The sequence below is a fragment of the Chrysemys picta genome, chromosome 18 (genome assembly GCF_011386835.1).
Source record: "Chrysemys picta bellii isolate R12L10 chromosome 18, ASM1138683v2, whole genome shotgun sequence".
Lineage (NCBI taxonomy): Eukaryota > Metazoa > Chordata > Testudines > Emydidae > Chrysemys > Chrysemys picta.
The window spans coordinates 5,716,210-5,739,503 of record NC_088808.1 but is presented as its reverse complement, the minus strand read 5'-3'; the positions used below and the strand labels follow the sequence as shown (position 1 = coordinate 5,739,503).

Genomic DNA, 23,294 nt, shown 5'->3' with positions numbered 1-23,294 from the left:
TGGCTGCACCAGCCCAGCCCCACGTCCCACACAATCGTCTCCTGGGGCAGGTGTCCGCTGCCAGGGCTGCAGTGGGTGCTCCGGCCTCCATCTCCCCCTGGTGGCCTGGCCTGTCTCTAAGCGGGGCAGACCTGAGCCAGTGCTGGACACTAACTGCTCGTGCGACAGGGCCCAGCCAGCAGCCCCCGTAGAGAGAGCATGCTGAGCCCAGCAGGGGAGGGTCATGCAAATTTCTGGGCCCCCACTGCTCTTCTCTGCCCCTCACCTCTCCTGGGCTCCTCTGCCCTGCCCGGCCCCCTCCACAGGCTGGGGCTAGCTGCCCTGCCCCCAGCTGAGCTCCAGGACGTTGGAAGGCTCCTTCCCAATCTACGCTGTCTGCCCCACTCCTGCTTTACAATTCCTGTCCCTCCCCACCGGGGCTGTGCTCTGGTATAGACAGGGCCGCACCCTAGCTGTGCCAGGGCCCGCTGCTGGTACTCGGAGCCCCTCTGCCCTTACCCCCTGCCAGGGGCAGAGCCTGAGGCTGCCCTTTCTGCAGCCGGTGGAGCAGGAGCTGAAAGGAGAGCGGTAGCTGGGTTGCCAGGAGAAGGCTCTGGCGGCAGGAGAGAGATGAGGGTCTCGTGGGGGGAGGGAGGAAGAGGTGCTGAACGAGCTTCCCCCCAATAAGTACAGGAAGGGGATAGCGACTGGGTTTGAGGAGCCAGGAGGTCCCATCCTGTCCTGTGTCCTGACTGGCAAAGGGGACATGGCTTCCTTTGCCCCCCAGGAGTCCAGGCTGGCCTAGCCCTGAGGCTGCTGCGCCCAGGGGAGGCGAGAGGGGCAGTGGCTCCAATTCCCTCAACCCTTGTCTGATGCTCATGGGCAGAGAGATGAAGAAGGACCAGGGCCGGGCAGGGCAGCCCCAGGCCCCTCTCCAGCACTGGCACCGTGAGCAGTGGGTGCAGGGCAGCGCCAGGCTGAGCAGAGGCAGCGTCGGGCTCTGCCTACTTGAGCGGCCTGACCACGGTGCGATAGGCCTGCACGATCTCCTCGCTGTTGGGGCAGCTGTATTTTGAACTCCTTGGCCTCCCTGGCGCTGTCCAGATAGCGCCAGACCCCGCGCAGCTCCTGGGGGATCCCCAGCTGCCGGTAATGTTTGCACACGATCTGGGGGACAGAGGTGGGGTGAATAGAGAGAGTGTCCCAATGGACGTATCCTCATCCCGCTCCCAGGCTGGCCCCTCACCTGCCCCCAAAGGCCCTGCACCTCCCTCAGCTAACCTGCCCAGCTCTGGGTTGGCTCTGTGCTGCCGCTGGGCTAAAACAGCCTGCCTGCCCCCACAGCTAACCTGCCAGGCCGGGACAGCCCCCATCCCTGTGCCCCATTGGATAATCCACCCTGCCTGCCCCCACAGCTAACCGGCCCGGCCCCCATCCCTGTGCCCCATTGATAATCCACCCTGCCTGCCCCCACAGCTAACCGGCTCAGCCAGGACAGCCCCCACCCCCTGTGCCCCATTGGATAATCCACCCTGCCTGCCCCCACAGCTAACCGCTCGGCCCGGGACAGCCCCCACCCCCGTGCCCCATTGGCTAACCCACCTTGCCTGCCCCCACAGCTAACCTGCCAGGCCCGGGACAGCCCCCATCCCTGTGCCCCATTGGATAATCCACCCTGCCTGCCCCCACAGCTAACCGGCTCGGCCCGGACAGCCCCCACCCCCTGTGCCCCATTGGATAATCCACCCTGCCTGCCCCCACAGCTAACCGGCTCGGCCCTGGACAGCCCCCATCCCCTGTGCCCCATTGATAACCCACCCTGCCTGCCCCCACAGCTAACCTGCCCAGCCCAGGACAGCCCCCACCCCTGTGCCCCATTGGATAATCCACCCTGCCTGCCCCCACAGCTAACCTGCCCAGCCCAAGGACAGCCCCCACCCCCTGTGCCCCATTGGATAATCCACCCTGCCTGCCCCCACAGCTAACCGGCTCAGCCCTGGACAGCCCCCGATCCCTGTGCCCCATTGGATAACCCACCCTGCCTGCCCCCCACAGCTAACCTGCCCAGCCAGGACAGCCCCCACCCCCCTGTGCCCCATTGGATAATCCACCCTGCCTGCCCCCACAGCTAACCTGCCCAGCCCAGGACAGCCCCCACCCCCTGTGCCCCATTGGATAATCCACCCTGCCTGCCCCCACAGCTAACCGGCTCGGCCCGGGACAGCCCCCATCCCTGTGCCCATTGGATAACCCACCCTGCCTGCCCCCACAGCTAACCTGCCAGGCCCGGGACAGCCCCCACCCCCCTGTGCCCCATTGGATAATCCACCCTGCCTGCCCCCACAGCTAACCTGCCAGGCCCGGGACAGCCCCCATCCCTGTGCCCCATTGGATAATCCACCCTGCCTGCCCCCACAGCTAACCGGCTCGGCCCGGGACAGCCCCCATCCCTGTGCCCCACTGGATAATCCACCCTGCCTGCCCCCACAGCTAACCAGCTCGGCCCGGGACAGCCCCCATCCCTGTGCCCCATTGGATAACCCACCCTGCCTGCCCCCACAGCTAACCTGCCAGGCCCGGGACAGCCCCCATCCCTGTGCCCCATTGGATAACCCACCCTGCCTGCCCCCACAGCTAACCGGCTCGGCCCGGGACAGCCCCCACCCCCGTGCCCCATTGGCTAACCCACCTTGCTGCCCCCACAGCTAACCTGCCAGGCCCGGGACAGCCCCCATCCCTGTGCCCCATTGGATAACCCACCCTGCCTGCCCCCACAGCTCACCGGCTCGGCCCGGGACAGCCCCCACCCCCGTGCCCCATTGGCTAACCCACCTTGCCTGCCCCCACAGCTAACCTGCCAGGCCCGGGACAGCCCCATCCCTGTGCCCCATTGGATAATCCACCCTGCCTGCCCCCACAGCTAACCTGCCAGGCCGGGACAGCCCCCACCCCCGTGCCCCATTGCTAACCCACCATGCCTGCCCCCACAGCTAACCTGCCAGGCCCGGGACAGCCCCCATCCCTGTGCCCCATTGGATAATCCACCCTGCCTGCCCCACCAGCTAACCTGCCAGGCCCGGGACAGCCCCCATCCCTGTGCCCCATTGGATAATCCACCCTGCCTGCCCCCACAGCTAACCAGCTCGGCCCGGACAGCCCCCATCCATGTGCCCCATTGGATAATCCACCCTGCCCTGCCCCCACAGCTAACCGGCTCAGCCCTGGACAGCCCCCATCCCTGTGCCCCATTGGATAACCCACCCTGCCTGCCCCCAACAGCTAACCTGCCAGGCCCGGGACAGCCCCCACCCCCTGTGCCCCATTGGATAATCCACCCTGCCTGCCCCCACAGCTAACCTGCCAGGCCCGGGACAGCCCCCATCCCTGTGCCCCATTGGATAATCCACCCTGCCTGCCCCACAGCTAACCAGCTCGGCCCGGACAGCCCCCATCCCTGTGCCCCATTGGATAACCCACCCTGCCTGCCCCCACAGCTAACCTGCCAGGCCCGGGACAGACCCCATCCCTGTGCCCCATTGGATAATCCACCCTGCCTGCCCCCACAGCTAACCAGCTCGGCCCGGGACAGCCCCCACCCCCGTGCCCCATTGGCTAACCCACCTTGCCTGCCCCCACAGCTAACCTGCCAGGCCCGGGACAGCCCCACCCCGTGCCCCATTGGCTAACCCACCTTGCCTGCCCCACAGCTAACCTGCCAGGCCCGGGACAGCCCCCATCCCTGTGCCCCATTGGCTAACCCACCTTGCCTGCCCCCACAGCTAACCGGCTCGGCCCGGGACAGCCCCCACCCCCGTGCCCCATTGGCTAACCCACCTTGCCTGCCCCCACAGCTAACCTGCCAGGCCCGGGACAGCCCCCATCCCTGTGCCCATTGGATAATCCACCCTGCCTGCCCCCACAGCTAACCTGCCAGGCCCGGGACAGCCCCCATCCCTGTGCCCCATTGGATAACCCACCCTGCCTGCCCCCACAGCTAACCAGCTCGGCCCGGGACAGCCCCCATCCTGTGCCCCATTGGATAATCCACCCTGCCTGCCCCCACAGCTAACCTGCCCAGCCCAGGACAGCCCCCACCCCCCTGTGCCCCATTGGATAATCCACCCTGCCTGCCCCCACAGCTACCTGCCAGGCCCGGGACAGCCCCCATCCCTGTGCCCCATTGGATAATCCACCCTGCCTGCCCCCACAGCTAACCGGCTCGGCCCAGGACAGCCCCCATCCCTGTGCCCCATTGGATAACCCACCCTGCCTGCCCCCACAGCTAACCGGCTCAGCCCTGGACAGCCCCCATCCCTGTGCCCCATTGGATAACCCACCCTGCCTGCCCCCACAGCTAACCGGGCTCAGCCCTGGACAGCCCCCATCCCTGTGCCCCATTGGATAACCTATCCTGCCTGCTCCCACAGCTAACCGGCCCGGCCCTGGACAGCCCCCATCCCTGTGCCCCATTGGATAATCCACCCTGCCTGCCCCCACAGCTAACCGGCTCAGCCCTGGACAGCCCCCATCCCTGTGCCCATTGGATAACCCACCCTGCCTGCCCCCACAGCTAACCTGCCCAGCCCAGGACAGCCCCCACCCCCTGTGCCCCATGGATAATCCACCCTGCCTGCCCCCACAGCTAACCTGCCCAGCCCAGGACAGCCCCCACCCCCTGTGCCCCAGTGGATAATCACCCTGCCTGCCCCCCACCAGCTAACCGGCTCGGCCCGGGACAGCCCCCATCCCTGTGCCCCATTGGATAACCCACCCTGCCTGCCCCCCACAGCTAACCTGCCAGGCCCGGGACAGCCCCCACCCCCTGTGCCCCATTGGATAATCCACCCTGCCTGCCCCCCACAGCTAACCTGCCAGGCCCGGGACAGCCCCCATCCCTGTGCCCCATTGGATAATCCACCCTGCCTGCCCCCACAGCTAAACCGGCTCGGCCCGGGACAGCCCCCATCCCTGTGCCCCACTGGATAATCCACCCTGCCTGCCCCACAGCTAACCAGCTCGGCCCGGGACAGCCCCCATCCCTGTGCCCCATTGGATAACCCACCCTGCCTGCCCCCACAGCTAACCTGCCAGGCCCGGGACAGCCCCATCCCTGTGCCCCATTGGGATAACCCACCCTGCCTGCCCCCACAGCTAACCGGCTCGGCCCGGGACAGCCCCCACCCCCGTGCCCCATTGGCTAACCCACCTTGCCTGCCCCCACAGCTAACCTGCCAGGCCTGGACAGCCCCCATCCCTGTGCCCCATTGGATAACCCACCCTGCCTGCCCCCACAGCTAACCGGCTCGGCCCGGGACCAGCCCCCACCCCCGTGCCCCATTGGCTAACCCACCTTGCCTGCCCCCACAGCTAACCTGCCAGGCCCGGGACAGCCCCCAACCCTGTGCCCCATTGGATAATCCACCCTGCCTGCCCCCACAGCTAACCTGCCAGGCCCGGGACAGGCCCCATCCCTGTGCCCCATTGGATAATCCACCCTGCCTGCCCCCACAGCTAACCAGCTCGGCCGGGACAGCCCCCATCCCTGTGCCCCATTGGATAACCACCCTGCTGCCCCACAGCTAACCTGCCAGGCCCGGGGACAGCCCCCATCCCTGTGCCCCATTGGATAACCCACCCTGCCTGCCCCCACAGCTAACCGGCTCGGCCCGGGACAGCCCCCACCCCCGTGCCCCATTGGCTAACCCACCTTGCCTGCCCCCACAGCTAACCTGCCAGGCCCGGGACAGCCCCCATCCCTGTGCCCCATTGGATAACCCACCCTGCCTGCCCCCACAGCTAACCGCTCGGCCCGGGACAGCCCCCACCCCCGTGCCCCATTGGCTAACCCACCTTGCCTGCCCCCACAGCTAACCTGCCAGGCCCGGGACAGCCCCCAACCCTGTGCCCCATTGGATAATCCACCCTGCCTGCCCCCACAGCTAACCTGCCAGGCCCGGGACAGCCCCCATCCCTGTGCCCCATTGGATAATCCACCCTGCCTGCCCCCACAGCTAACCAGCTCGGCCCGGGACAGCCCCCATCCCTGTGCCCCATTGGATAACCCACCCTGCCTGCCCCCACAGCTAACCTGCCAGGCCCGGGACAGCCCCCATCCCTGTGCCCCATTGGATAACCCACCCTGCCTGCCCCCACAGCTAACCTGCCAGGCCCGGGACAGCCCCCACCCCCGTGCCCCATTGGATAATCCACCCTGCCTGCCCCCACAGCTAACCTGCCAGGCCCGGGACAGCCCCCACCCCCGTGCCCCATTGGCTAACCCACCTTGCCTGCCCCCACAGCTAACCTGCCAGGCCCGGGACAGCCCCCATCCCTGTGCCCCATTGGATAACCCACCCTGCCTGCCCCCACAGCTAACCGGCTCGGCCCGGGACAGCCCCCACCCCCGTGCCCCATTGGCTAACCCACCTTGCCTGCCCCCACAGCTAACCTGCCAGGCCCGGGACAGCCCCCATCCCTGTGCCCCATTGGATAATCCACCCTGCCTGCCCCCACAGCTAACCTGCCAGGCCCGGGACAGCCCCCATCCCTGTGCCCCATTGGATAATCCACCCTGCCTGCCCCCACAGCTAACCAGCTCGGCCCGGGACAGCCCCCATCCCTGTGCCCCATTGGATAATCCACCCTGCCTGCCCCCACAGCTAACCTGCCCAGCCCAGGACAGCCCCCACCCCCTGTGCCCCATTGGATAATCCACCCTGCCTGCCCCCACAGCTAACCTGCCAGGCCCGGGACAGCCCCCATCCCTGTGCCCCATTGGATAATCCACCCTGCCTGCCCCCTCAGCTAACCGGCTCGGCCCAGGACAGCCCCCACCCCCGTGCCCCATTGGATAACCCACCCTGCCTGCCCCCACAGCTAACCTGCCAGGCCCGGGACAGCCCCCACCCTCGTGCCCCATTGGCTAACCCACCTTGCCTGCCCCCACAGCTAACCGGCCCGGCCCGGGACAGCCCCCACCCCCGTGCCCCATTGGCTAACCCACCCTGCCTGCCCCCACAGCTAACCTGCCAGGCCCGGGACAGCCCCCATCCCTGTGCCCCATTGGATAATCCACCCTGCCTGCCCCCACAGCTAACCGGCCCGGCCCGGGACAGCCCCCACCCCCGTGCCCCATTGGCTAACCCACCCTGCCTGCCCCCACAGCTATCCGGCCCGGCCCCCATCCCTGTGCCCCATTGGATAACCTATCCTGCCTGCTCCCACAGCTATCCGGCCCGGCCCCCATCCCTGTGCCCCATTGGATAACCCATTCAGGCATATGGGGCCTGGTGCACAGGGCAGGGGGCAGAACGGAGGGCGGTGGGCCGCCACAGATGGGGGGCAGGGGCAGGGGATGTTCTAGATGGTGGCGGGGGAGAGTGGGCGAGGGGTAGGTAGGCAGTGACTGGGAGGCTATAAAGGTGGAAGATGATGGGGGGGCTGGTGGTAGGTGGGCGGGGACATACGGGTGGGGGATGGTGGAGCTGGGAGGAGGCTGTATGGGTGGGGAATCATGGGGGGGGCTGTCAGTTGCTGGGTAAGGGTTGATGGGGGGCTGTCAGTGGCTGGGGGGGCATATGGGTGGGAGATGGTGGGGTGGCCGTATGGATTGGGGCTGGTCAGGGGGCTGGTGGTGGCTGTGGGGGTCCCACATGGGTAGAGGGTGGTGGCTGGGGGTGCCATATGGATTGGAGATGGTTGCAGGAGGCTGGTGGTGGCTGTGGGGGTCCCACCCCCGGAGCACCCGTACTCACATGGACAATGTTCAGTTTGGGCAGCAGGCTGCAGTCGGCCAGTGTCAGCTGGTCGCCGTCCAGGAACCTCCTGTGGGAGATGGTGAGGCTGGGGTCCCGGACAAGCTCGTACTCCAGGGGGGTGCTCAGGTACCGGTCCAGCTTCAGGAGGGCCTTCAGCAGGTTCTTCTGTAGCACTGGGGGTGGAGGGCAGAGAGTCACTGCACAGCTGGCACCTGCCTGGGGAGGGGTGGGGGGAGCGTGGGGGTCCTCAAGTGACATGGCACTGCTGGCATCCCTCCCCCCTGTGCAGAGAGGGGCCGGGGGGGCTCTTGGGGCATTTGCACGCTGGGAGAGGTGGCATTTCCTGTGGGGTGGAGCCAGTCTGCCAGTCTCACTAGTCACCCCCCCCACACACACACCAGGGCAGTGAGGGCCCCCAGCTATCCCCACACCTGGGTTTCTATCAGGGACTGGGCAGAGCTGCAGATGGCTGCATGCGCCAGGGCGTGAACCCCCTCCGGCCTCTTGGGGGAGCCCCTCCAGGGCAGACTCGACCCGTGTTGGTGGGGGAAGGGGGAGCCCCTCTGGAGCCAGCCCTTTAAGCCCCTAGTCCGTGCTATGACAAGGGCCAGCAGCAGAGGAGGGGCCGGACGGGAGAGCCAGGCTGTGGCCTCGCTCAGCTGCAAGGGGGTCGGGGAGGCTGCTGGGTGAATATGACCCCTCGCCCTGTCCTGTCCCACGTGCTCACGGGATCCCACTGGGCAGGAACACAGCAGCCAGTACATGCACTGCCGTGGGGGAGCACTGGGGGGGTCCGGGCGCTGGTGGTGGCAGCAGTGTTACCCCCACGTGGCTGCATGTGGACACACACACCCCACCCGTCCCTTGTTAAGCCAACTCCCTCACCCTCGTCCTGGGCCGGCAGCGAGTTCTTGATGAACACAGAGAACTTGTGGAAGATGTCGTTCCCGGCCGTGCTCGACTCCTTGTACCGGGGAACCAGACTGGGGAAGCTGCAGGAGGCAAAGGGAGGGAGGGAGAGGGGGCTGGGCTGGGGCTGGGGGCTCAGCCTCTGCCCCTCTGCCCTGGGCACCAGAGCTCACAGCGATGCCCTGAGAACCGTCCCTCCTCCCCTCCTCTCTGGCCTGCTCGGTCTCCTCTCTCGCCCCATTCCCCTCCCCCATCCATGGTTTCCCCTCATCCTCCCCCGCTGGTCCCACCTGTGCCCCCTTGACCCTCACACCCTGCCTGGCCCCGATTCCCCAGCCCACCTTGCCTCCCATCCCCGCAGGGACTCCTCTCCCCTCTCCCCCCCCCCGGATTGATGCCCCGGCCCGGACTCCCCTGTGGGGCTGATCTCTTGCTGTGCCCGCATGGGGAAGGGGCTGACCCCACTCACTTTGGGGGGCCCAGGGTCTCCTCCAGGAACTCCTCGATCTTGTTGGTGTCGGTTTTGGGCTCCCCGTTATACAGCAGCACGGGCAGCTGGGCTCCTGGGGCAAAATCCTTCAGCACATCCAGGGCCCTGCAGAGGGAGGGCAGAGGCTCTCGGTCACCCCAGGGCATTGCCGGGGGGCTTGCTGGGGCAGAGGGCAGCAGATGCTGATCACCCTCCTGCTGGGTGCAGACCAGCTGCTGCCGGCCCGGCTGCAGAGAGCAGTGATACAAAGGCTTCAGGCTGCCCCAATGCCGGCTATTAGCCCTTGGGAGGCCGGGACAGGCAGCTGGGGCTGTCTCCCGTGTGGCAGCGCTGGCCGAGTGCCCGCGACTGCTACCCCCTGCGTAGTGCCGGCTCCAACCGGCCGAGTGCGTGGGGCTCCTGCCGTGGGAAGCGGGTGCCCAGAAGCCCAGGCCATGGGAAGGGGCTGCCCTCAGGGCTCTGACAGACGGATGCTCCCCCCTTGGCACTGGCGGCAGGGTGGGGGATGCAGCATTGTCCCACCAGACAGCAGCCAGGGCCAGGTTCCCAGCCCCGCAGTGCTGCCCCCAGGCTTTCCAGACGTGCTCCATGAGCGCGCTGGGGATGATTGCAGCAGGAGCCTCCAACCCTCCTGCCCACCCGCAGCTGCCCACGCCCCCTCGGCAATTCTTTATCAAGGGCTGGGTGAATGGGGGGCAGGGGACTGGGCCGTCGGGGGTGGGGAGCGGGGAATTTGTGCTCTCCAGTCTCGTGATCTGTGCAGCGCCACCACCCTGATCCCGGGGCTGTTTGGCACAGTCAGGGAGCTGGCAGCCGCGGTGCTGGGTGTGAGTCAGCCAGGCAGACGCACTGCCAGAGGAAAGGGGGAGTTGGGGGACTGGCAGGGCGCTCAATGGTAAAACCATGCAGGTGGGTGGGTAGCGCCCTGGGGCTGTGCTGACCATATTCCATGGTTCCCATTGCGTCCTCACCTCTTCATATCCACTGTGGTCAGAGTAAAGGGGATCCCCTTGAGCAGCAGAATCATGAAGAGGCGCTGGCAGAAGGGGCAGTGCCCGATGCTCTCCCCATCGTCGCTCGCCTGGGGAGACAAGAACGACACTTAGTGAGCTGAAAACCAGGCAGCGCTGCCCTTCCAGTGTCCCTGAACAGCATCACCATTGCTCACCAGGAGGCGCCACGCTCATGCCGCAGGGCCGACCCCCATGGCTGGCTGGGGTCAGGAAGGATTTTCCCTGATGGTACAGTGCTGCACAACTTGGATTTCATGTTGAGCCTCTCTGTGCCTTAGTTTCTCCCATCTGTATGTATAATGGGGTTATGATTAGAGATGGGCCTGTGCCCCAAAAACCAGGCTGTCTGGATCTGGGATTTTTTCTTTGGCTCCACCTCTTTGTGACACTCCTTGATCCATCTCCAGGGGGTGGGGCTGGGGGTTTGGGGAGAACCGAGATGTGCCTCAACCAGTCACAGCTTGTAAAGTGCTGGGGGATGTAAATGCCTCTGGAGTAGCCTTTGGCCGTTGGGCTGGTATCAGCCTCCCCATTATACAGATGGGGAAAATGAGTCACGATGCAGCAGTGACTCCCCCTAGAAGAGACAATGACTCAGCGACCAGTCCCATAACAGAACCCTCCAGGTATCCACCCCACCCTCCCCAAAGCAAAAATAGTTAACTACCAATTTTCATCCTTTTCCCAACACGTAGAAAATGCTCCTATTTCTAAAATAACCTCCCCATGCCCTGGAGGGAGGCGAGCTGGGCGTGGCTGTGAAGAGTCCCTTCGGGTACTTTTAGACCCAACAGTTGGTTAAATTTGTGTATTAAAAATGGGATTTTACTATGAGCAGCCATGTCTTCACGGCCCATAGCTTAAAATATCAATGCTAAGGGGCAGTTCCTGGCACTGAACTGATCCTTTGCAGCCGAGGAGGCCAAATGCCACTGGGTTCGGTTCTCTGGCCTTGCACCCTGTGCTGCGTGGGGGAGTGTGAAACACTAGCATATGACACAAGTGAGTACACGAGGGGCAGAGCCGGCATGCTCTCTATTAACGCAGGAGAGTCAGCAAGGCCACAGGCCGGCAGCAAGGGGGAAGGCTCCCAGCATTGGCTGAATGGAGGGAAATGGGAGACAGGAACAAACCACAGAAAGGCTTGAAAATACTTTTGGGCCCAGATCTTCGGCTGGTGTAACATGGTGAGGCTGCAGGGAGCTGGTGTAAATCACCTTCGCGCCAATCTAGTCATTTCCATCTGCCCGTTTGCACCAGGGAAGGATCTGGCCCTTGATTCTTGAAGTCCGTTGTTCTAACAACGATCCCAAACCGCGAGCAACTTTCCACTCCGCTCGCTGGCAATGCGACTACAACCATCATGCCAAAGATCAAAATACTTCCCGACTTCCCCAACAGCCAGCACAGGCCCATTATCACCCACGGCACACCGAAATCCCAGTGATTCTGTCTAAATCAGGGGTAGGCAACCTATGGCACGCGTGCCAAAGGCGGCACACGAGCTGATTTTCAGTGGCACTCACACTGCCAGGTCCTGGCCACCGGTCCGGGGGGGTCTGCATTTTAATTTAATTTTAAGTGAAGCGTCTTACACATTTTAAAAACCTTATTTACTTTACATACAACAATAGTTTAGTTATATATTATAGACTTTTGTAGAAAGAGACCTTCTAAAAACGTTAAAATGTATGACTGGCCCTCGAAACCTTAAATTAGAATGAATAAATGAAGATTCGGCACACCACTTCTGAAAGGTTGCCGACCCCTGGTCTAAATGAATTCCACGGCAGAACCTGGCCAAAGCCGGCTGGGACTAGTATAGGGAAGCCATGCAAAAAGCAGCGATCCGAATCCCGGCAACACTGGAATGTTATCGCCGGTTTGTTGGCCTCCTTGCCATCACTGCCAAGAAGCGCATCCCCGGGGCCCAGAACCTGCTCTGGCAGAACAACCAGTCGGGCAGCCCACAGGTTGTGAAGGCCCTGCTAGAGTCTAGACTCAGCCAGACGCCAGCGGTGGATTGAGTGTGTTGAGGGTCTGGACTTCACACACTTCAATCACTGTGCCTGGGCCCACTACGGCATCTCGGAGCCACTAATCCGATGGGATATTGGACCTTGGAAGTCTGGCCTGACTCCACAGTCTCCAAACTGGCGGAGAGGACAAAAGGACTGCTCGACAAAAACACGAAGGGAGAGATCCATCGTTAGCTACACCCAGCAATGACCTCAATCCCTCCACGAGACCCCCACTGCCAGCAGCACAGATGAAATAAAGGAGAGTTTAGCTGCAATCAAGCAAGAGAAGGAGGCCAGTGGAGATGGTATCCCACTCGAATTCCTTCATCAACTAGGCCCTAAGGGACTCCAGTGGCTGGCGAAATGACACTAAAACCGTGAAATCTGGATGCATCCCAAAAGCCTGGCGGGAGGTGATAGTAATGGCCATACTCAAGCCGGGCAAGCCAACCGACGACCCGGGAAGCTATAGGCCGATATCACTCCTGTGCATGACCTACAAACTCCTGGAACGTATCATCCTCCAGAGAATCAGTCCTCTCGTCGAGTCAGTGACCCCCGAAGAACAAGAGGGATTGTGGCCTAAACGCAGTTGCTGCGCCCAAGTTTTGGCCCTTGGAATGCACATCAAGGCCAAATTCCAGAAGAAAACTAAGAACGGTACAGCCTTTGTAGACCTGTCATTGGCCTACGACAGGGTCTGGCTTAAAGGCCTGATGCCGAAGCTTGCAAGGGTTGTCCCTTGTCTCAAACCATGGCCTGCTATGGACAATGCTGAACAGTAGGCGGCTACATGGCTACTTGCTGCACAAAGGGAAAATTCAAAACTCTCCAGCGTGTGACTGCGTGTGTCACCCAGAAGAGACCCTGGAACATATAACGACTCAGTGCCCGATTCACGCATATGAAGGAGGCATCAGGGTGATACACTCCGCTACTCCTGACACAATTATCTGGCTTAATCCTCTGAGTGTAAAACGCTAGTTGTTGCGTTCATCAGCCATAGGAAGAAGATGACCAGTGTATTGTTAATCCCTCAGGGGACAAGGGAGGCTTTGTTTAACCAATGCTATCCCTTTAGATTAGTGGGTGGGTTTTGTGCCCCTGACCTTGAGGGGCCAGTTGCACCAGCTGGAACTGGACTAGCATTGGCAGCAGCAAGGCTAATGCCTCTCCACACGGTCCCATGGCTCTCAGAAGGACAGACCACAGGCACGTGCTGCTTCTGGGGGCAACAAGGCTGCGTTTTGGCTGGTGAGGCAGAGAAAGGAAAACAAGGTACCGGGCTAAGCAAAGTGTGGTTGCCCCCAGTGACATAAAGGAAAAGCCTGAGCAATGCTGATGAATATCACTTCACAACGCTCCGGGCTCCCCCCAGGGTCTTGGCACAGCTCCCCTTTCAGTGGGGCGGGCGGGACTCGATTTTTACCTGGTTTGTGGGCGTTGGTATGCAGCCTCCGATTTATAGCACTGAAACCATGCACAGGGTGGGGCTGCCGGATTATTAACGATCTGGGCTAGACTTTGACCTCAGTTACAGTAAATCTAGAGTAGTTCTTACAGACACTCTGACAAGATGTTTTTCCGCTGGAAAATACCGATTTATTGCAAGTGAAACGTTTCATGGCGACCGGCCCATTTCGAGGCAAGGTTTGTTTAGCAAGAAGATGTTTTTAAAAAGTCTTTTGCCCCTTTTTGGAATGGAACTGTTTGTATCATTTTCAGTGTTTCAGAAATGGCCATGCAAAGCCGCTTCAGAACAGAAACGCCAAGTCAAAATCGGAAGGAAATGTTTTGATTTTAGCAAAATGAAACGTTTCAATGGGCCCCAGGATGAACATTGCGGGGAATTTCAAGTCACAGCGAAACGTTCTGGCTTCGTTCCATTTCCGACGGGGACAAAAAAAGGTCGAAATCCTGACTTGTCCTGTGAAATGACAAACCCCATCCCCACGCAGCGCTGCTCAAATCTCCGTCACTTTTGTGCCGACGTTTCCAGGGGTGCCTGGGGTGTGTGAAATGCTCCCACTGTGGGTGTGTTATACTCCCCTGCGCTAGTGTAAGTGCTGACACATGGGGAATGGGGCCCAGGGGACGTACCTCGGTGTGACAGATCTGAACCTGTCCCCTTGCTGTAAAGCACAAGGCCTCTCTCTCTATCAGACATCCAGGCTCCTTGCCCTCTTCCATTGCCAGGGGCGGGCAGGGCACTGAGGGTCACCAGAATGAAGGGCACAGCTGAGCTGTCTGCAGCTAAGGGGATTTCTTAGAAGCTGCTTCCCTCAACAAAGGGCTGAGCTGAGCCTTGCCCCAGTGGAATCCAGCCTTGTGTGTCTTGCTAAGGACACAAGAAGAAAGACTGGTGGAATGTGGGTCTTTGCAGCCAAGGTCCCTGATTACGAGCCCCATCTTACACCCACCCCCATGGCACTGCCCGCTCTCACTAGCCTGGCCCCTCCCGCCTCCCCTTCACAGGGCATCTAGCCAGCAGAAAGGACCGGGGCTTGGCTGAGGCCCAGCTCTGTGACACTGCAGCCCCCCGTCCCATGTCAGCCTTTCCTGCGAGCCCCCTTGTGAGAGCTGCCCACGTTCGCCCAGCCGGGGGCTGTCAGACTACGGGGCAAAGTCCTGTACTGTGTGAGGCCCAAGTGCTCACTTCACTCTGGCGCACCGATTGTGCCCAGGTGCCCTCTGCAGGCTGGGGCCCTGCACGGATCCTTCCCCACCTCTGTTCAATTCCCAGCGGTGGCGGTGCATAGACTTGAGCCAAAGAGGAATGAATCAGACCCTGGTTGAACTGGCTTCTCTCCCCGAGCTGCCCCTGAGCCTGCAGCCGCGCTCCCAGGAGACCTGCGGTGGCTCATGGAGCAGCGCTGCTCGAAGCTGCCGGCCCCACGACTCTGCGCAGTGCTGTTCCTTGGGGCAGCTTGGCCTTCCCGTGTCAGCCACTTACGGACGCAGCAGCGAAAGCAGGCGGCCTGCCGCTCCCATGGCAGAGCAGACGAGGTCTAGGGACTCGGAAGTCGGGCCCGTATTTCCCCAGAGCACTGCTAATAAGAGTCTAGCCTCTGCCAGCCTGGTCCCTCTCCCGGTCCCAGGGCCCGTGCTCTGGTGACCAAGGGCCTCGTGCTCTGTCCTTGCCTGCGGATGCAGGGCTGGTTCTGTGAGTGCGTGGGGCAGGATCTCGGGGAAAGGCACTGCGGTGACTCCCGCCTGCTCCCCACCACGAGTGGCTTGCAGAGTTGTGGGGGTTGAGCCCCTAACACCCCAGTCTGGTGCGCTGGAGCGTCCAATAATCCTGCTCTGGAGCAGGGACCCTGTGGATCCTCGCAGCCAGCAAGATAAGCCAGCTGCCATGGCCAGGAAAGGCCCCAGGCCAGTAGGTGCCTGCAGCCTCTGGCATGCAGGTCAATAATCCCCAAGGCTCAGGGAGTTTCATGAAAAGTTTATTCTAAGCGGACATGCCCATCTCTCTAGTCACAGGGTGGATGCTGTGGGCTGGTTACATCTAGTCTGGTCCATCCGGTGTGTCAGACACTGGGCCTGTCATAACTATAAAGAGAAGGGTAACAGCCCTCCTGTGTACAATACTATAATCCCTCCTTGCCAGAGACACCAAAACCCTTTTACCTGTAAAGGGTTAAGAAGCTCATGTAACCTGGCTGACACCTGACCCAAAAGACCAATAAGGGGACAAGATACTTTCAAATCTTGGTGGGGGGAAGGGTTTTGTTTGTGCTCTTTGTTTTGGGGGTTGTTCGCTCTTGGGACTAAGAGGGACCAGACATCAATCCATGCTCTCCAAATCTTCTGAACAAGTCTCTCATATTTCAGACTTGTAAGTAACAGCCAGGCAAAGCGTGTTAGGTTTATCTTTGTTTTCTCAACTGGTAAATGTTCCTTTTGCTAGAGTGTTTACCTCTGTTTGCTGTAACTTTGAACCTAAGGCTAGAGGGGGTTCCTCTGGGCTCTTTGAATCTGATTACCCTGTAAAGTTATTTTCCATCCTGATTTTACAGAGATGATTTTTACCTTTCTTTCTTTAATTAAAAGCCTTCTTTTTAAGAACCTGATTGATTTTTCCTTGTTTTAAGATCCAAGAGGATTGGATCTGGACTCACCAGGAATTGGTGGAGGAGTTTCTCAAGGCTACCCAGGGAAGGGAGTTACCACTTGGGAGTGGTGGCAGCAAAACCAGATCTAAGCTGGCAGTTAAGCTTAGAAGTTTTCATGCAGGTCCCCACATCTGTACCCTAAAGTTCAGAGTGGGGAAGGAACCTTGACAGGGCCGTACAGTTACAGCCAAGTTAGCAGCAGTGAAATACAAGCTCCATCGCACAGAATACATGTTCTTACAGGCACAGCCTCTAGAGAGGGCAAAGCTGAGTGGGTCTCTGAGTACAAAGGCTAGACACAGCTATGTGATCCAGTGGCTGTTAGAGTCAGTGGTTTCCACTGTTCAATGGGGTTTAACTCAGGCCTGTGATCTACTCGAGAATGTGTCAGCTCTTGAATTGAGGGTCATAGATTCCAAGGCCAGAAGGGATCATTGTGATGGTTTAATCTGACTTCCTGGGTGTGACACAGGCCAGAGACCTGCCCCAAAACAATCCCTGGAGCAGCTGGGTTAGAAAAACCCCAGGCTTGATTTGTAACTTGCCAGTGATGGCGAATCCACCAGGACTCGTGGGAATTTGTCCCAATGGTTAGTTACTCTCACTATTAACATTTGATGCCTTATTTCCAGTTAGGGTGACCAGATGTCCTGATTTTATAGGGACAGTCCCAATTTTGGGGTCTTTTTCTTATATCGGCTCCTATTACCCCTACCCCCACCCCGATTTTTCACACTTGCTGTCTGGCCACCCTATTTCCAGTCCAAATTTTGCTGGCTTCAACGTCCAGCCATTGGCTTGGGTTAGACCTTTCTCTGTTAGATTGAAAAGCCCAGTATTAAATATTTGTTCCCTACGTAGGTACTTATAGACTGTGATCAAGTCACCCCTTCACCTTCTCTTTGGTAAGCTAAATAGACTGAGCTCCTTCCAATCTTCACGATAAGGCTGGTTTTCTGATGCTTTAATTATTCTTGTGGCTCATCTCTGACCCCTCTTCAATTCATCAAGATCCTTCTTGACTTGTGGACACCAGAACTGGACCCGGGATTACAGCAGTGGGCGCAGCAGTGCTGAACGGAGGTAAAATAACCTCTCTGCTCCTGCTCAAGATTCCCCTCTTTATGCATCTTTTTGAGAGACAAAACTGAGTTTAGGCAAAGGATTCTACACTATATTTCACGAGATGTTTGCACTGTATATTGCCGGGGAGTTATGGCCCATCTGAGGCATCAATGCTGTACATTTCTGTAACTGGACCGTAGAAATATCTGAGCGAGCAAGGGCCTTTTGGAGCCGGCTGCTCCCCAGCAGAGGGGCCTGCGTGAGGATAAAATGTAGAAATGAATGAATTCTGTACATTGATTTTATCCTTCTGTAGTGACACCTCTCCAGCAAGTCTGCAAATCAAACAAAGATTTGTCTGGAGCGCATTACTACCTCAAGGCAAATCTGAAACCTAATTGCCATCCTAAGACTGGCACATGGCCCAGCCTTCAACTCCTACCGATTTAGGAGACGTCCAAGTGCAACCATCAGTCAAGAATGCCCAAATTAGAGCTATACATAATGGACATAAACACGTGCACATTCACATCCTATCTCACCCGTCTAGAGCGCCTGCCATGGGAGGCTCTCAAAGTGGGGCTGGCCACAAATCACGTAATACGTTAAGGGGTGGGGGTGTATGTTACAAAATGTTACCAGAAGTGGTGGGGCTTGAAAAATCACCAAAAAAAAGTTACCTAATTTATGGACAGCCCCTTACTAAATCAAACCTCATGACTGTCCTGTGGGAGGTAGGTGTTTATTACTAGTCCCTTTTTTATGGGTGGGGAAACTGAGGCACGCAGCTGATGTGTCTTGCCCAAGATGACACAGCAATCAGTAGCAGAAACAGTAGACCCAGATCCTGACTCCCCGTCTTGTTTGAGGCTCACTGGATGATTCTACTGCCCCATCCAAACTATCCAATAACCAGCCCCTCTCCATGGCAGTCCACACGGGCACACAACAGTTCTTCACTCTCAAAGACACAAATAAGGCCAAATACACACGGATAGGGTGGTGCCCAAATTCCAGCAGAGCTAAGTGCAGTCTGCCAGCCACAAATCCCCGCCGCAGTTTCCATTGGGTACAGAATTCTTCTTCATGGCCTGCCCTAAACTGTGGCACAGCATTGCACAAACTGTTCCACCCCAGAGGTGGCTGCATTTCAGTGCGTTGTAGGTGAGGGGATCCCAGGCTAGATGAAATCTGTGAAGCACATCAGGAGCTCCTAGATGAAAGGCACTAGAGGACATCTGCTTGCTTGGGGGTTTGCCAGAGGTAGGGGGTTGGGCAGGGCGTGCTCTGCTCTGCTCTGTAACCGGTTGGGGATGTTGTGCTCATTATCTTGGCAGGGTGTCAGCCAGAAACCAGGGGTTTGTCTTTTGCTGCAGCCAGCTTGGCAGCAGGAAATCAGTAGGTTGCTTTGCTCATGCAAATGCCCCTGAGGCTTGGGCAGTGGTGCAGGGCGTTCTACCCCAGGCAGACCACAGCAATGCGCACACACAGACTGGGGCGGGCCTCTCATTGACTGATCAGGGCTGCAAGGCGCCAGTGATCTGCTCCTCAGCCTTTCGTCAGCACCTTCCCATCAGCTGGCGGTAGGGCAGGGGCTGCAGGATTTCCAGGGTTTGCTAGAGACATGGGTGGGGACAGCGGGGGAGGGAAATAGGGAGTGGAGGTTCTTCAGGATCCCTGTTCCCATCCCCAGGGGTGCTGTGGCCACTCCAAGCACTAGCAGGACACGAGAGGGACGGAGCGTCAGCACCACAACCTGCTCAGTCCCCACCGCACTGTGTGGGCTGCCTGGCCCTGCTCCCACCCTGGCTGGCCCGGGAGCAGCACAGCCTGTGGTCTCAGCCCCCCTCTGCAGGCCTGGGTATAGGGATGGGCAGATGTGCTCTCTTGGCATAGGGCTACTGGAATGAGGGTCTCCCAGGGCCAACAGCTCCTTGGCAGCAGCCATCGGGCATGGGCGGCCCCTCAGCGGGACTCTGGCTGGGGCAATGAGGTTGATCACGGGAACACCCACTGCCCACGCTGACTAAGGCCATCAACCTGACCCATGGGCAGCCAGCAACGGTTCCAGGGCAGGGAGCCCGGAGCCAGCCTTGGGCAGGGCTCTGTACAACTCCATCGCTGCAGGGATTGGGGTCTGAACCGGCTCCGGCTCCTTCCCAGACTGGCGCCACATGGAGCCCTTCACTTACGGCCTTGTAGCCGGGGGGGCGTGCCAGGAGCTCTGCACCCTCCTGTCCCCACAGGGTCAGATGGGAGCCGAGGCTGTGCCAGGAGCACGTGTGGGCACAAGCATCTCTGCACCGTGACCCATATGCCAGGCACGGGGCTGAAGGGCCTGGCCCAGAAAAGCCCTCCCCATGGTGAAAGTGCCCCCCCATGGACCCACAAGAGGCTACAGCGGAGCCCTGCTGAGCTGATACAGGAGGGGCCTGGTCTCAGAGAGGCCAAGCAAGGGGAGCCCATGCCCTCTGTGTGCCATGGGGCAGGCCACCAACCCAGCTCTCTTGGCACCACCGGATAGAGGGGGCTTGGGGATGGTGCGGGGACTGGGGGGAGGCCAGGGGAGCCAGGAGTAACCAGGGGGTGCCAGGCTGATATCCTGGGCCAGGTGCCTGTGGCTACAGCCTGGCTGTCTTGAGCCGAGGGGTGTATGAAGTCAGGGCTGGGTGGGCTCACCCTCCAGGGGAAATCTCAGCCCCAGTTCCCTCCTCTGCAAAGGAGGCGTCCCAGGGCATGTGGGATCCATACAGGCACCAACAGGCCCTGGCAGCTGCTGTGAAAATGTAGCGCACAAGGCAGGCAGCTGCGGTGATTAGATGCACTGGGCGGATGGACCCTCAGCTGTGCAGACCCCCAGTGCCGGCTGAGCTAGGCAGGGGGCGCAGAGCTTGGGAGGGGGGCAGCATGCGGGAAGGCGGGGGGTTGGGGGGAGAAGCAGAGCAGACGGGTTCTGTGCTCTGAGGCTGCACAGGAGGGACTGGCCGATGAGTTTGTCCGAGTGCGTCTCCCTTCCCACCCCCAGCCCCCTTTGCTCAATCGCATTTCTCCCTCCCCCATGCCAGACTTCTCCACAGCTTGGCCTGGTGCGCCTCCACACAGCCCTGCCCCACACCCCAGCCCCTGCTCCCCCAGACTCCCGCACGACCCGCCCCCAATCCAAATGATCCCCAGCAATGTCTGCAAGCTGATGCTACAGGGGCATGGTGTGTGGGGGGGATGCAGAGAATGGGGGAGCAGCGGTACCGGACTGCTCATATCCACCTGCACCCCCACTGCACTGGGGCATACGGCCAGCGACGATGCACCCCCCCACACACACTGCACTGGGGCATACGGCCAGCCACGATGCACCCCCCCACCCCACCCCCATTGCAAGAGTTGGGCAAAATTTTTCAGTGAAAACTTTTTTTAAGCAACAAATGAAGATTTGGTGACACCAGAATATTTCATGTCAATTCCATCAAATTGTTTTGTTTAAAAATCCAAACAAACTCCAAACCCACAACGCCCCCAATATAAAAAAAATGCAATTTTTTGATTCAAAATAACTTTTTGTTTTGAAATTTCCTGTAATTTTATTTTCAAAAAATTTAAAACCATTAAAATGCTCAAAATTGAAACCAACCATTTGGGTCTGACCGGAAACCACCTTTTTTTTTTTTTTTTTTTTTGATTCACCAAAACTTTACTTTTCATTTTAGCCCCAAGTGAACTTTTTCTTTACGTTGCCAACTGCCCGGTGTGGATGCCACCCCGGCTCGGGACAGAGAGCTGGGAACCGGTTCAATAGCATCTCTGGACCACTTTCAGAGTGGCTGTACGTGCCCAAGGCCCTGCGATTACAGCTCCATGTGACCAAATCCCGTCTGAAAATATTCCCCAGAGTCTTTCCAGACACACTGCTCTCTGGCGCGCTGGCCAAGCCTGTGGCAGAAGTTGTGCCCTCTGGAAGGAGAAGGCCCATGCTATGGCAGAGAGCCCGAGGGGATTTTCATGCAGTAACAGCTGGATTCTGCTGCCAGCCTGCACCTTTCTCGGCTCCAAGATCATTCCCAGCCCCCTTCATTGCATGCCAGGGGGATGAATCAATAGTAACAAGTGACTCTCTCTAGGTCAGTGATGTGCACAAATCCAGCCAGCATTTACTACAGCATCCCCCTAGCCAGCCCCTGCTCCTAGTTCCAATGGGAGCCGGCAGCTGCACCCCTCACCTTGACGAAGAGCTGGAGTTTGGAGCTCTCGGCCATCCTTTGCTGACTGCTCTGGACAGGCAGGAGTTGCTCTGAGTACACACGCTCAGGCAGGCCGTCTTTATACAGCGCCGTCACGCACTGCCCCGCCTTTTCCTGAGCTCCTCCAAGTGCATTCCTCTCTGGGGAGAGTGCAGCACCCTGGGCTGGGGGTTGTTTTCCTCCCAGTCTCCCAGAAACTAACCTGCCGCACCTGATTGTCACAGTAACTTCTCGCTTAACGTTGTCGTTCTGTTCCTGAAAAATGCGACTTTAAGCAAAATGATGTTAAGTGAATCTAATTTCCGCATAAGAATTAATGTGAATGGGGGGGTTAGGTTCCAGGGAAATTTTTTTTGCCAGACAAGACTATATTATCTCTCTCTATATATATATACACACATATACACAGTATAAGTTTTAAATAAACAATTTAATACTGTACACAGAGATGATGAGTGTGAAGCTTGGTTGAGGTGGTGGAGTCAGAGGGTGGGATATTTCCCAGGGAATGCCTTACTGCTAAATGATGAACTAGCACTTGGCTGAGCCCTCAAGGGTTAACACGTTGTTGTTAATGTAGCCTCACACTCTACAAAGCAGCACGAATGGAGGGAGTGGAGACAGCATGGCAGAGAGAGACAGAGACACACACAGTGTGTGAGAGAGAGACACACATTGCCCCTTTAAGTATGCTGACCGCACTCTAAGTACATTGCCTTTTTAAGTAGATCGGCAAGTTGAGACAGCAGCTTCTACCAGCAAGCTCCCTCCGTCCTGAGCCCTGTCGTGTCCCCCCCACTCTGTGGAGATGGCCCGATGGGGTAAGCGGGGGGGGCAGGAGCAGGGGGGAGGGGGACACCCTGACATTAGCCCCCCCACTTCCCCTCTCTTGCAAGCAAGCAGGAGGCTCCAGGGAGCAGCTCCAAGGCAGAGGGCAGGAGCAGCACATGGCAGTGGGAGGAGGGACAGCTGAACTGCCCAGCAATTGCTAGCCTGCTGGGCGGCTGCCGCACAAGGAACTTAGGGAGGGGAGAGCTGATGGGGGGGCTGCCGGTCCACCCTGGTTCCAAGCCCCCACCAGCTAGCTCCAACGGGCTGCTCTTCCTGCAAGCAGTGGACAAAGCAGGCGGCTGCCAAACAACATTATAAGGGACATTGCACAACTTTAAACGAGCATGTTCCCTAATTGATCAGCCACAAACAATGAAACAACGTTAACCGGGACGACGTAAAGTGAGGAGTTACTGTATTTCCAGAGAGCTCAACGGAGAGAATTCCTGGGCCCCTCTTCGGAGTGTCCGATGGCCACAAGGCAACACCATGCCCGCATCACGCAGCAGGCATCGAACAGCGCAGCTGCCCTATTCACTACCAACTTATGCAACCAACCGTGGGTCGTGTATTTCAGACACTCCAACCCCGAGTGCTTCCCAGCCACCGAGGGGACACAAGAGCTCCCGGGGAGGGGAACGAATTGGCCTGGGCATGGGAGAAGGGAACTGTTTGGACAGAGCCGAGTGTTCTAATCGCACAAGTCAGGCTCCCCGAAATCATGAGATTGGATTTTAAAAAATCACGAGATTTTAGAAAAGAATCAGCGCTGGGTGTGTTTGTGCTTCTCTCTGCAGCCACGAGGGCAAGAAACTGCCTTTCTTCGAGAACGGGCATTGACATGTTCCCCTAATTTGTGATGTGTAATAGTGTTCTGTG

At 59.1% G+C, this 23,294-nt stretch overlaps 1 protein-coding gene across 1 annotated transcript; it reads right to left on the bottom strand.

The window, feature by feature from the left end:
- Nucleotides 1-849: 849 nt before the first annotated feature.
- CLIC3 (chloride intracellular channel 3) lies at nt 850-21,676 on the bottom strand. The gene is given in 7 exon segments (XM_005291438.4): nt 850-1,052; nt 1,054-1,146; nt 7,734-7,909; nt 8,622-8,728; nt 9,115-9,240; nt 10,107-10,216; nt 21,564-21,676. Coding segments are annotated over 7 exon segments (717 nt in total). The 5' UTR covers nt 21,600-21,676; the 3' UTR covers nt 850-983.
- Nucleotides 21,677-23,294: the final 1,618 nt, after the last annotated feature.